This window comes from Sinocyclocheilus grahami, unplaced genomic scaffold (assembly GCF_001515645.1).
Source record: "Sinocyclocheilus grahami isolate Dianchi unplaced genomic scaffold, SAMN03320097.WGS_v1.1 scaffold1394.1, whole genome shotgun sequence".
In the NCBI taxonomy this organism is placed as follows: domain Eukaryota; kingdom Metazoa; phylum Chordata; class Actinopteri; order Cypriniformes; family Cyprinidae; genus Sinocyclocheilus; species Sinocyclocheilus grahami.
In genome coordinates, this window is record NW_015506573.1 from 191807 (window position 1) to 204609 (window position 12803).

The window sequence follows — 12803 nt, forward strand, 5'->3', positions numbered from 1 at the left end:
ATTGGATAGGCAGCCAATAGAGAATATGAGTGATGTGTTTGTTTTTACATCTTTTCTGCAGAAATGTTGTGAAAATCAGCCACAAGCTGGCGCTATAAAAGCAAATTAACATTTTTGCTAATTAACATTTAATTCTGAAATCAAAAGAGCAAAATTGGTGTCTTCTGAATCCTTGCTTTAAGCCCCAAGAAGTATTGTATGCAAGTACCTCATTTTTATATCTATGAAACATACCTGCTACAAAGCCCATTATATTCTACTTCATTCGAGTTCTTTCTGCAGATTTCGTTGTGCCTCATTAGTTGTTTATGTAGAGAAATGCATGTTGGCTTTGCATCAAATATTTATGTTGAATTTGATGTGATTAAATGCAGAATACTTGACATCAAATGCCCATACTGTCTTTATATCTGTAACATAACACTGTCAAATGGTAAACACTTTTATAATAAACTGATTAAAATGGTGTGGCACTCCAGAGTACTTCAAAGAACACAATGGTATATTTCTAAGCAATAGTAATGCCATACTTTGTGGTACTTTAATTGTTTTGTGCTTCATTATAAAAAGTCTTTTATAATGTTACAGAAGATTTCTAGTTCAAATAAAAGCTGCTCTTCAAAGAATCCTGAAAGAAAAAAAAAATGTATCACGGTTTCTACAAAAATATCAAGCAGCAAAAACACCATTGATAATAATCAGAAATGTTTCTATTAGTGATTTCTGAAGATCATGTGACACTGAAGACTGGAGGAATGATGCTGAAAATACAGCTTTGATCACAAGAATCGATTACATTTTAAATGATATTGTAAAAGAAAAGAGAATTTTAAACTAATAATATTTCACAATATTCTTTTTTACAGTCTACAGGCACCTTGATATCAATTTGACATCAACTATTAGGTGATTAGGTGAAAACAGGAAGTGAATCTCACACTGAAATTGGTTTAATGTTTATGTAGGCCATTCAGTTTACATCAAATCAGTGTCATTTGCATATCTGACCTGTTTCTGATCCATTCTGATGTCTTTTCATCATCACTTGCCCACTGGGATGCAGCCCTGGTGAGCATAAGAGTCTTCTTTTCAAAAACAAACAAGAATCCTAAAGATTCCGACCTTTTTGTCCTTTTGACTTCGATGCTTCTGTCTATACATTCGCACTTGTGACACATGGATGCAAAAATGACTAAACGCATGGAAAAAATGAGTTCAGCATTTATCGGTTTATTTTCTTATTTTATATGTACTGAATTATATTTATATACATACATATAATATAGAAATCTAGCTATCTTACAATGCTTTCACAGAGGAAAAGTGACAGACTGGATCATGGCAACACAACAATGACGCTGAGTGAGCCACAGGCCGAACAATGAGTCAGGAACAGCAAACACCAAACAGAACTCAAGATACTTCTTTGCTTGACTATCCATCTACAGCAGCTTCGAGATCAAAACCGACCCCAGAAGAGTTCAGATGCCCAGAGCTGGCAGGGTGATGATGAGAGGCATTGCCAGTGGTACGTTTTGGGCCATTTCCTGTTTCCTCTTCCTGTCTGGTCCAACGGTGCTCGAGTATGCACACTATTTGTTTGCTGCAGCACAGACACAATAATTCTACAAGAACTTCCACTGAACAGACTTGCCCAGAAAGAACAATAAAATATTGAAAAAAGAGAAATGAACAGAATTACAATTATTTGATGGGGAGTGTTTCCTCCCAAAACCATCAGTCGAAAAATCATAAATATTCAGCCTGAAATGATCACCCATACAGATGCATCAAACCGGCAGGTGTCAGCTATACAGACATTATGACGTCACTGTGGATGGCTTTGTGTCCCATCAGTACCGGGGAGGAGCATGCACAATGCTTACAGTGATAAAACACGTATGATCTACTCCTCCTTTAGTCATTTAGCATCATCATCACACATCACTGAAAGCCCTACGAATCAGGACATATACACAGATGCACCATTACGCAGATCTAAAACCAGAAACATACTCTATGCAAGAACACAAATTTGGCCAAGCCTGACTGAGTATTGGCAGAAACAAACACTCAAGCGGGCAACAGTCAACTTCAAATGTCTGTGCCAATAAGCCAAATGCGTCACTAGTCAGGTAGCTAGATATAAATGTGTGGGCAGCTGAACTAACTCCAACTTGCTCAGCAAGATTCTCTTCAAACTCTTGCTCCATCACGGCAGTAGCTGACCTGGAAGAGAAAACTGACTGTAAAGGACAGTTTGTCTGCATGCCACTTGTATTTGGACCACAACCATCCACAAAACTGAGCTTGTGTAGCAAGAGGCTTTTGCGTTCACATGCTTACATAACGTTTGAGGCCTTAAGAGCGGCTTCCTCTGCACTTAACTACAGATTTGAAGACAGAAAACGTACTACAAAAATAGATCTAGTCATTAAACAATCCTGTGTCTTCCTGCCAGAAAGCTCCCCTAAATGACACACGGCATTCATACGTCCTCTTCTCTGAAAGTATTAAAAGACCAACAAGGAACAATCCAAAAACAGTGAACGTGTCACTTATTGCACAGGCAGTATAGATCTAGAATTAATTCAAGGTGCCTCTGCACACACACAAACCGTGTAATCGTACAAACTCTCGTAAGCATCTACAACGAAACCCCTCCAGTTTGTGTCTGCGAGTCGTGTGCGTTAGCACGAGCTGAGGCGTTTTACAGTACGACGAAACCCCCACCCCCCATCCCATCCCATGTTTAACCAGCAGTCCTTTGAATGTCATGGGGAGAAGTGTCAAGAAAGGGGCATTGAGTAACAGCAAGCTCCCCACTGGATAAGTGGGCCGCAGGAACAGGCCTGGAGGCTCTGGAGATGGATGGGAGGGGGGGTGGTGGTGTGGTCCACAGTTATGAGGGTTGATGGGTGCTCAGGGGTGGACCTTGAAGGCCAAGAGCTGCTCAGAGTGCATGTTGTTGAGCGAGCGCAGGTCCGGCAGCTTGAGGAGCAGTTTAGTGAAGATGGCGAGCTCGTTGGGGTGGTTCTTGGTGATCAAGCTGCGCAGCGCTCGAATCAGAGTTTCCTGAAGGGCCTCGACCGAGTTGACGTTCTCGAGACCAGAGCGATCTATTGGAAACACAGCAGGGGAATTCATTTAACACAGTAAGTCACGGCATTCTCGTATGGTCTCATAACATGGCACATGCATGCGCACGGCACAACAGGAAGTAGTTAATACCTGCAGACACCAGCACTACGGCCGTGAAGAGGCTCATCTCCTCCTCACTGAGGTTCAGAGCTTGCAGCTTCTCGGTGAAGTCAAACATTGAGTTGAGGAGATCTCCAGCACCCATCGAGCGCAGTGCCTCCACACTGTACTTCCTGCCGCTCAGAAATGTGACTGTGTGCTCCTTCACATTGAACAGGGATGTAAAGCGCACCACCAGCACCTACAGGCCAAACAGGAAACCAATGGAATTAAACTAGATTCAGTCAGTTCACAGGAGTGATTTCAGTCCGGGTTTTATTTGGACATACCTCAAAGGTGCCGGCCTTCAGCAGGCTGACCTGGTCATGCTGGGACAGGTCTTTGAATCCTGGGATGCGCTTTGCAAATTCCACCACCTCTCTGACGGCTGGGGTGAAGCTCATGGAGAACTCCTCCCAAATACTGTGACCCGACTTCTGAGGATCCATAGGAACATAGGGCGATGTGTTCATGGGGCAAACCTGTGAACGAGAATCGTGAGTATTTCTACAGACCACTGGAATTGTGGTATATTGCTATTTTGGTAGTGTAACTCACCAGGTGCATCCTGTTAACCCTTGCGAATGTTGGGACACTACAGCTGCCATTGACTTGGGTGTCACTGTCGTTATGAGCTCTCAGAGAGAAGTTCTGCAGAGACGGCCCAGCGGGGCTCCTGTAGGGCAGTCTGACAGGACAGCCCGAGTCTTCAGGCCCCTGTGGAGCACCATCTGATGGAGGCTTCTGTTCGCTCTCTGAGGATGCATTGTTCTGCTGGTTCCAGACCTCCTGAGTCTTCTCTGTGCAATGGCTGTAGTTGTTAGGGGCCTCTGAAGGCATGCTGGCCTGCTCCTGATTGTACATGAAGGTCTCCTGGTGCGCTCTAGTCACTGTGCTGATGACCTCCTCCTCCCCGCTGTCAGTGGCACTGGAGGAGTCTGAGCTGGTGCTTGTATCCATGGCGCTCAGCAGCTCGGGGTCAGGGCTGGATTCGGATCGGTGGCTCCTGGGGGAGGTGGAGGGGGAGCGGGAGGAAGGGCCGGAGCCGCTGTGCTCTGAAGCTGCATCGCTGGCAGACGTCTGGTTGCCCAGGGGCTGGCTGCCGTGGCTGTTGTTCATCATGTTGTTCATGGCGTTCTGCATCTCAAGCAGCATGCGCTGCTTCTCTCGTTTGGGAATTCGGCCGAAACGCACAGCTGAGGAGCACAGACATGGTCAGCTCACAGACTTTAACAGACTGACACTTCTGCTGAAACTATCTATCTATATCTATCATCTGTCTGTCTATCTATCTATCATCTGTCTGTCTGTCTGTCTATCTATCATCTGTCTGTCTATCTATCTATCATCTGTTTGTCTGTCTGTCTATCTATCTGTATGTCTATCTGTCTGTCTGTCTATCTATCATGTCTGTCTATCTATCTATCATCTGTCTGTCTATCTATCTATCTATCTATCATCTGTCTGTCTATCTATCATCTGTCTGTCTGTCTATCTATCTATCATCTGTCTGTCTATCTATCTATCTATCATCTGTCTATCTATCTATCTTTCAATCTGTCTGTCTATCTATCTATCTATCATCTGTATGTCTATCTATCTATCCATCATCTGTCTGTCTGACTATTATCTGTCTATCTATCTATCTATCTGTCTATCTATCATCTGTCTGTCTGTCTATCTATCTATCTATCATCTGTCTGTCTGACTATTATCTGTCTGTGTCTGTCTGTCTATCTATCTATCTATCTGTCTGTCTGTCTATCTATCATCTGTCCGTCTATCTATCTATCTATCAATCTGTCTGTCTATCATATGTCTGTCTATCTATCATCTGTCTATCTATCTATCGTCTATCTATCTGTCTGTCGTCTGTCTGTCTATCTATCATCTGTCTGTCTGTCTATCTATCTATCTATCTGTCTGTCTGTCTATCTATCATCTGTCCGTCTATCTATCTATCTATCAATCTGTCTGTCTATCATATGTCTGTCTATCTATCATCTGTCTATCTATCTATCGTCTATCTATCTGTCTGTCGTCTGTCTGTCTATCTATCATCTGTCTGTCTGTCTATCTATCGTCTGTCTATCTATCTATCATCTGTCCGTCTATCTATCTATCTATCAATCTGTCTGTCTATCATATGTCTGTCTATGTATCATCTGTCTATCTATCTATCGTCTATCTATCTGTCTGTCGTCTGTCTGTCTATCTATCTATCATCTGTCTGTCTATCTATCTGTCTGTCTGTCTATCATATGTCTGTCTATCTATCTATCTAGCATCTGTCTGTCTGTCTATCGTCTATTTATCTGTCTGTCGTCTGTCTGTCTATCTATCTATCTATCTATCATCTGTCTATCTATCTATCTATCTGTCTGTCTGTCTATCATCTGTCTATCTATCTATCGTCTATCTATCTATCTGTCTGTCTGTCATCTGTCTGTCTATCTATCTATCTATCTATCGTCTATCTATCTATCTATCTGTCTGTCATCTGTCTGTCTATCTATCTATCTATCTGTCTGTCGTCTGTCTGTCTATCTATCTATCGTCTATCTATCTATCTGTCTATCTATCTGTCTGTCATCTGTCTGTCTATCTATCTATCATCTGGCTCAAATGTTCATGCAAGGTAACCTACTTTTATTTCTTAATTTTTTTTAAGGGCTCATCTATTCAAGTTTAAACGCTGAGGTCACATATGTCGGCCTGTAACTGATTCCATTCTTTGTATCTGGGACACAATGCCAGCTGGAGCTCACCGTCTCTGGACATGCCCACGAGCAGACACTTCTTAAAGCGGCACTGCTGGCATCGGTTCCTGTTGATGCGCGTGATGGGACAGCTTTCGTTCTTAAGGCACTTCTTATACTGAATGTTCTGCTGAATGCTCCTCCTGAAGAAACCCTGCAGGTGCAAAAGTGAAAGAGACAGAGAGCGGTGTCAGGGTCACAGAGCCCACACCGAGAGTAACAGGTGTCGAGCCTCAGGGTCGGTATGGAGAGCAGGTGTCCCGCTCAGGACCGATGACACCCTTCTGTCATGCAGCTTTGCTCTGATGGTTAAACAGGCTTTCTAGGCATAAATAAAGCAAAGTGACATCTCCTTTCAGGACAATGTACAGGCAGATGTGACCACGATAAGGCATGACAGCCGTGTCACACTGACCCCATCTAATTCAACAACAGTGACAGTTTAACAGAGAAACAGACACTATAAATGAGCACAAACCGCCTTTACTGAGTAGTAAGCAAAACCGAACAAACATGAGTTTTTCAGACACCCCTTTCTAAACTTTTGACTTCTCTGTATCTCAGAAACAACTAAATAAAACCCTCTAATTCTTAAAATCATATACTGAAATGTGGCTGACGATTCACACTGACACTTAACGTTTTCTCACCTTACATCCCTCACAGGCATTTCAGACACCCCTTTCTAAACTTTTGACTTCTCTGTATCTCAGAAACAACTAAATAAAACCTCTAATTCTTAAAATCATATACTGAAATGTGGCTGACGATTCACACTGACACTTAACGTTTTCTCACCTTACATCCCTCACAGGCGTGAACGCCGTAGTGAAATCCTGACGCCACATCTCCACACACTTTACATAGCAGCACCAGCCCATTAATCTCTGCAGGAGCGGAAATACAGAGGGTCAGATGAACAAGGAATTCTTTCTGCGCTCCGATTGGCTTTCTCCTTCTGTTTCCTCAAACAGCTAGAAAACCATTACTACAAGATCAAGCTCACAAGGACAAATATAATGAATCTTGCCATGTTAATTGACAAATATCAGCGCATTACATCATTATTATGATTAATGTGACCAATCTACAATACTTTATTTTTTCTATTTCTGTTCCATTTTGAACTCCCTGACATATCAAACTGCATAAAAAAAACAACACAGGGAATGTGAATACATGTACACTAGGGTAAACATGAGAAAGCATATTTTTGACATGCTTATAACATAATAATTAACACTATGACAACAGAAATGTGAACAATGAAACATATATTCATATAGTTCCTTAAAATATTGTTACATTTGTAGATTATCAGTCTTTAAGAACGCTCCACAGATTCCTTTATTTTCATTCAGATTTTCATTCAGTCTCTCACTTGTAATGCCACTTTTGGCTGTGGAGGGCGACCGTGTGTTCCGTGGGCGGGACTGAGGGGCCACAGCGAGGGTTTCGCCCTGTTGGCCCTGGCCCGCGCAGCTGCTGTTGGAGGAGTCGCTGTAGCACGACTCGGGACTGGAGGCCGAGCTCGCGGAGCTAATGTAAGCTATCACTCCACCTGCTGGATGACACACAGAAGAGCAACAAATGTCAAATGACTTTTCAGACTTCATTTTCCAAATCACGTGGACCCTAATATGCGGATATAAATGATGAAGCATATGAGGACGAGACATGGCCTAGAGGTTGATTCCAGCTTTTTCATGCATCTGTTGACAACTCTGTTTATCATAGAAACAAATATATACACAGTAAACGCAAACCATATAGGTATTCCAAACATCATCTATGCCCGTATGTTTTATTTTAAGCTGTAGCCAGTCTTATTGTCAGAAAGTGGACCAGGCTGTAATGTATCTCTCTGTACGGGTTGACCTGATTTCTGCTGCCCCGTTCTCAATGATTAGGTAACACCGTTACATAATACCTCTTTCAGGGTGTAGGACTTACCGGCAAACAATTCAACTCAAATGAAATACTGAGAACTAACAAACATCTTTTTTTCAAACGTTAACATTTGTTAATAATTACAAAGATAAAAAATATAAAATTAAATAAGCACATGCTGATGAGTCAAATAGAAGGAAACTAATATATATATATATATATATATATACAGCTAATGAGGCTCAGGGTGCATAATTTTTCTTCCTTTATCCAAATCCTATTATAAAATTAAATAAATGAATAATGTAAATGAAAGTAAATCCCAATGCCATTTTTCAAAATAGTTTATATTTAATTTTCTTTACAAAGAAAAAAACTGAATGTCATGCCGCTGAGCTGTTGACTGGCGTGTTCTTAGCCCCGCCCCCACGTGTACGCGGCATGTCTTGGGGGCGTGGTTGGATCCACATCTAGGGGTAGAGATGGCTGGGTTTAGGGATCGGGGGGCCGGAGATGGCTGGGTTTAGGGATCGGGGGGCCGGAGATGGCTGGGTTTAGGGATCGGGGGGCCGGAGATGGCTGGGTTTAGGGATCGGGGGGCCGGAGATGGCTGGGTTTAGGGATCGGGGGGCCGGAGATGGCTGGGTTTAGGGATCGGGGGGCCGGAGATGGCTGGGTTTAGGGATCGGGGGGCCGGAGGGGGGCGGGGGGTGGGGGGGGTTTAGGGATCGGGGGCCGGAGATGGCTGGGTTTAGGGATCGGGGCCCGGAGATGGCTGGGTTTAGGGATATGTAATGTGGGAGGAGTTGGATCTGGATCCTACCATGCCCCCTGGATCTTGTGTTCTGCCCTGAGGACCATCTCGGCAGGTGGGTCAGACCGCGCCGCCTCACGTGTAACAGCAGCTGCAGACGCATCCATACCGCCATGCAAATTATGCAACACGCACGTCACGACTTCTCTCGACCAATCAGAGCAGACGCACAGGACGCGTAAACACAGACGCACATGGCTAGGCTGAGCGGTCCGCTGGGTTTAGGGATCGGGGCCGGAGATGGCTGGGTTTAGGGATCGGGGCCGGAGATGGCTGGGTTTAGGGATCGGGGCCGGAGATGGCTGGGTTTAGGGATCGGGGCCGGAGATGGCTGGGTTTAGGGATCGGGGCCGGAGATGGCTGGGTTTAGGGATCGGGGCCGGAGATGGCTGGGTTTAGGGATCGGGGCCGGAGATGGCTGGGTTTAGGGATATGTAATGTGGGAGGAGTTGGATCTGGATCCTACCATGCCCCCTGGATCTTGTGTTCTGCCCTGAGGACCATCTCAAGGTGGGTCAGACCGCGCCGCCTCACGTGTAACAGCAGCTGCAGACGCATCCATACCGCCATGCAAATTATGCAACACGCACGTCACGACTTCTCTCGACCAATCAGAGCAGACGCACAGGACGCGTAAACACAGACGAACATGGCTAGGCTGAGCGGTCCATGTGAGTCGGCAGACTGTAACCCACAATCTATGGCATAACAACACACGCCTGGCGCTGTTAACCTACTTAGAGCTCTCCTGCTGAAAATAAAGTCATACAAACCCAAACCACGCCTCAATGCACAGTAAACATTCGCGGCATCACGTGCAACTACGCTTCGGTGGCATTTATTAAAATAAGAGTGCACTGAAGATATCACCGCTTATACAGTCATATTCAGAAGTAAATGTAAACCGTGCTGATCTTACCAGCCTGTGTGAAATCCATGTCCTCCGACAGCTCAGAGCCGCAGTCACCTGTGTGTTAGTGCCGTGTTTACTCCGTTTACAGCAACTCTCTAGTGTGTGATCTCTCTCCACCTACACACTACCTGAGGAGCATTTCTAACAAAGACCACATCCACACGACCTCGCGTCTATTGCAGGCTCTCTGAGTCGACTGGACTCGCTGTAGCTCTGAGTTGTGGATAAACGCAGGTTTAACGCAGAGAGCGGGTGAGCGTAGCCTGATAGAGACTGAGCGGAGCTGCAGATCACGTGACCCGCTTCAGGGCGGCTCCGCCCCCAGACCGTTTCAAAGACGTAAACAATGACAAAGGCGTTGGAACGCTACTGCGCATGTCTGGCCCTGAAGCATTTCCGGTAGCGCCATTTTTAAATCTCAGCTCTATCAAAGCAATCGTGTACTTTTTAACTCTAGCGAAATGCGAGATATGGAAGTCAGAATGGCAAGATACAGTATATCATTCAGAATTGCGCACATTTACTGTAAACGCTCATACACATACAGAAGTACTGGTCAAAGTGTGGGCACTATTACTGTTTTTAATGTTTTTGAAAGAATTCTCCTATGCTCATCAAGCCTGCATTTAATTGATCAAAAATAGACAAAAACAGTCATATTTAGAAATAATGGTTTCCTATTTTAACCCATTTAATCCCACCGGTCACAAAAAAAGGTTTTCATTTATAAAGCTTTAAAAAAGCGTACTGATTGATGTTTTAGTGCACTTCCTGCAAATATGGAAAAAATAAATGGTGTCAAATAAATATGTGCAGTGTCACATGGTTAGTGCAAATTGTCACATGACCAGAGCAGTTTATTTCTTGTTTGCACCATGAGATGATGGCTGCATCAAAGCTGCAAAACGAAAGGCTAGTAAAGCATGTTAATAAAGATATGACAAAGACTTTTGGTACACATTATCTTTAGGGTGTCTAGTATTAATATATGAATTCACATATATTCAGTTTTGTTGAGTGTGGTCATAGAACGAGTAAACACTTTTCCCAAATATTTTTTACAAATTAATTCTTGATATTTCAAAGAAATACTAATGACACATTATTTGGATATTTTCATGTCTGAGAAAAATTTGGGATTAAACAGGTTAATCTGCTTTAAAGTGTAGTTTATTCCTGTGATGCACAGCTGTATTTTCAGCATCATTACTGCAGTCTTCAGTGTCACATGATCTTCAGAAATCAGTATAATATGCTGATTTATTATCAGTGCTGGAAACTGTTGTGCTGCTTAATATTTCTGAGATAATTTTATGATTTTTTTTTTAAGAATAAAAAAACCCAGCATTTATTTAAAATAAAAATGTTTTGTAGCAACATGCACTACTGTTCAAAAGTTTGGGGTCAGTTTTTCTTTTTATTATAATATTAATACATTTATTCAGCAATGATGTTAAATTGATTTAAAAAAAAGTGATGATAAACACTGTTAGGAAAGATTTCTATATTTTGAAAATCCCTGCCAGGATTCAATCAATCAATCAATCCTGTATAAAGTATCACAGGTTCCAGAAAAAAAAATATTAAGCAGCACAATTGTTTCCAGCACTGACAATAACCAAGTATCAAATCAGCACATTACAATGATCTCTGAAGGATCATGTGACACTTAGGACTGGAGTAAAGATGCTGAAAATTCAACACTGCATCACAGGAATAAATATCAAGAATATTAAAACAGAAAACTATTATTTTAAATTGTAATAATATTTCACAATATTACTGATTTTGTCTATTTCTGATCAAATGAATGGAGGCTTGATGAGCAGAAGAGACTTCTTTCAAAAACATTAAAAATAGTAATGTGTCCAGACATTTGACCAGTACTGCATATAAACAAGACATCCTCTCGCTTTCAACTGTTTCCAGCTAATGTATTAATATGTGATCAATATCAAAAGCAGCAGGCTGGCCATGAGCAGCTTTACATTGCATTGCATCCTCAGGTTCTCAAACACATCTGGGTGTTCATAGGGTCACATGTGGTTTGGCACTGCAGGACAACCAGCTGTCTTAGGTGTCTTACATTACAGATGATGGCTTTCCTAAAGACAAAAGTAGAAAAATGATTTAATTTAATGCACAGTATTTATAAATAATACTATTATTGTATAATACATCAGTACATGTTGGAATTAACATAATGAGTGATGAAAAATGTTTACCGTTAGCTTTTGTAAACTACTGCAGTTAACCGTTTCACTCTTCAACATTCAAGTTTACAGTAAACATTTCTATAACGTGTTACTCGCTGCATTTATCTGCTGACAAGATAGCTAGACCACTAATGTGAACTCATATTTAACTATAGCTCACATAACGCTTGGCAATAAAACGGAAATAAAAGCTTGGCCTTTTCCACTAAACAAGAATCAAGCCGCTAGGCGCATATGTAAACAAAGACGTCACTTCCTTAAACCGCCAAATATCCGTTGAAATGGTCCATAACCCACTGACACGCGTTCACTGCTCCTGCGGGGCCTCCTGTGCCCCTGTATGGGAAGCCAAACAACCCAAATGCGGGACGAAACAGCGCGGTATTAAAGAAGTTCGTGTTTTTTTTCCTGCACATAACATAATGAAGAGTTATTACATTTATTTTGCTTATTATCTTTCATATTACTACATGTAAACAGTAGTGTTGTGGCCTAATGGTTAGAGAATCGAACTCTTGACCCAAAGGTTGCGGGGATTGTAGGTGGGGGGAGTGAATGTACAGCGCTCTCTCCCACCTTCAATACCACGACTGAGGTGCCCTTGAGCAAGGCACCGAACCCCCAACTGCTCCCCGGGCGCCGCAGCACAAATGGCTGCCCACTGCTCCGGGTGTGTGTTCACGGTGTGTGTGTGTGTGTTCCTGTGTGTGTGCACTTTGGATGGGTTAAATGCAGAGCACTAATTCCTAGTATGGGTCACCATACTTGGCCACATGTCACGTCACTCACTGTTAGCTACTTTGAGGCATGTATAGCCTATATTTCGTAGTCACGTTCACAGCAGAAACTTCCATTATCCTCTTAGAATTCAATTCAAATATTTTAGGGTTTCATTCATCAAGGCATATTTTAAGTACATTTTACATTTAAGGATATTTGTGTAACTGTAGCATATGATTATACTTGGAAAA

At 42.6% G+C, this 12803-nt stretch overlaps 1 protein-coding gene across 1 annotated transcript; it reads right to left on the reverse strand.

Moving 5' to 3' along the window:
* Positions 1-1116: 1116 nt before the first annotated feature.
* Positions 1117-9908, reverse strand: LOC107569910 (nuclear receptor subfamily 1 group D member 2-like). The gene is made up of 8 exons (XM_016256081.1): positions 9623-9908; positions 7381-7563; positions 6798-6886; positions 6009-6153; positions 3799-4436; positions 3531-3722; positions 3232-3442; positions 1117-3119 (listed from the first exon to the last, which is right to left on the reverse strand). The coding sequence occupies exons 1-8, from the start codon at positions 9639-9641 to the stop codon at positions 2923-2925; spliced, it is 1674 nt and encodes a 557-aa protein (XP_016111567.1). The 5' UTR covers positions 9642-9908; the 3' UTR covers positions 1117-2922.
* Between the last annotated feature and the right edge of the window lie 2895 nt (positions 9909-12803).

Excerpts from the sequence above, each read along its gene's own strand:
- LOC107569910 (XM_016256081.1), bottom strand. Across the intron at positions 6,887-7,380 it reads AGCCAAAAGTGGCATTACAA|AGATTAATGGGCTGGTGCTG; the intron begins GTGAGAGACTGA and ends CCGCTCCTGCAG. Across the intron at positions 3,120-3,231 it reads CGTAGTGCTGGTGTCTGCAG|ATCGCTCTGGTCTCGAGAAC; the intron begins GTATTAACTACT and ends TGTTTCCAATAG.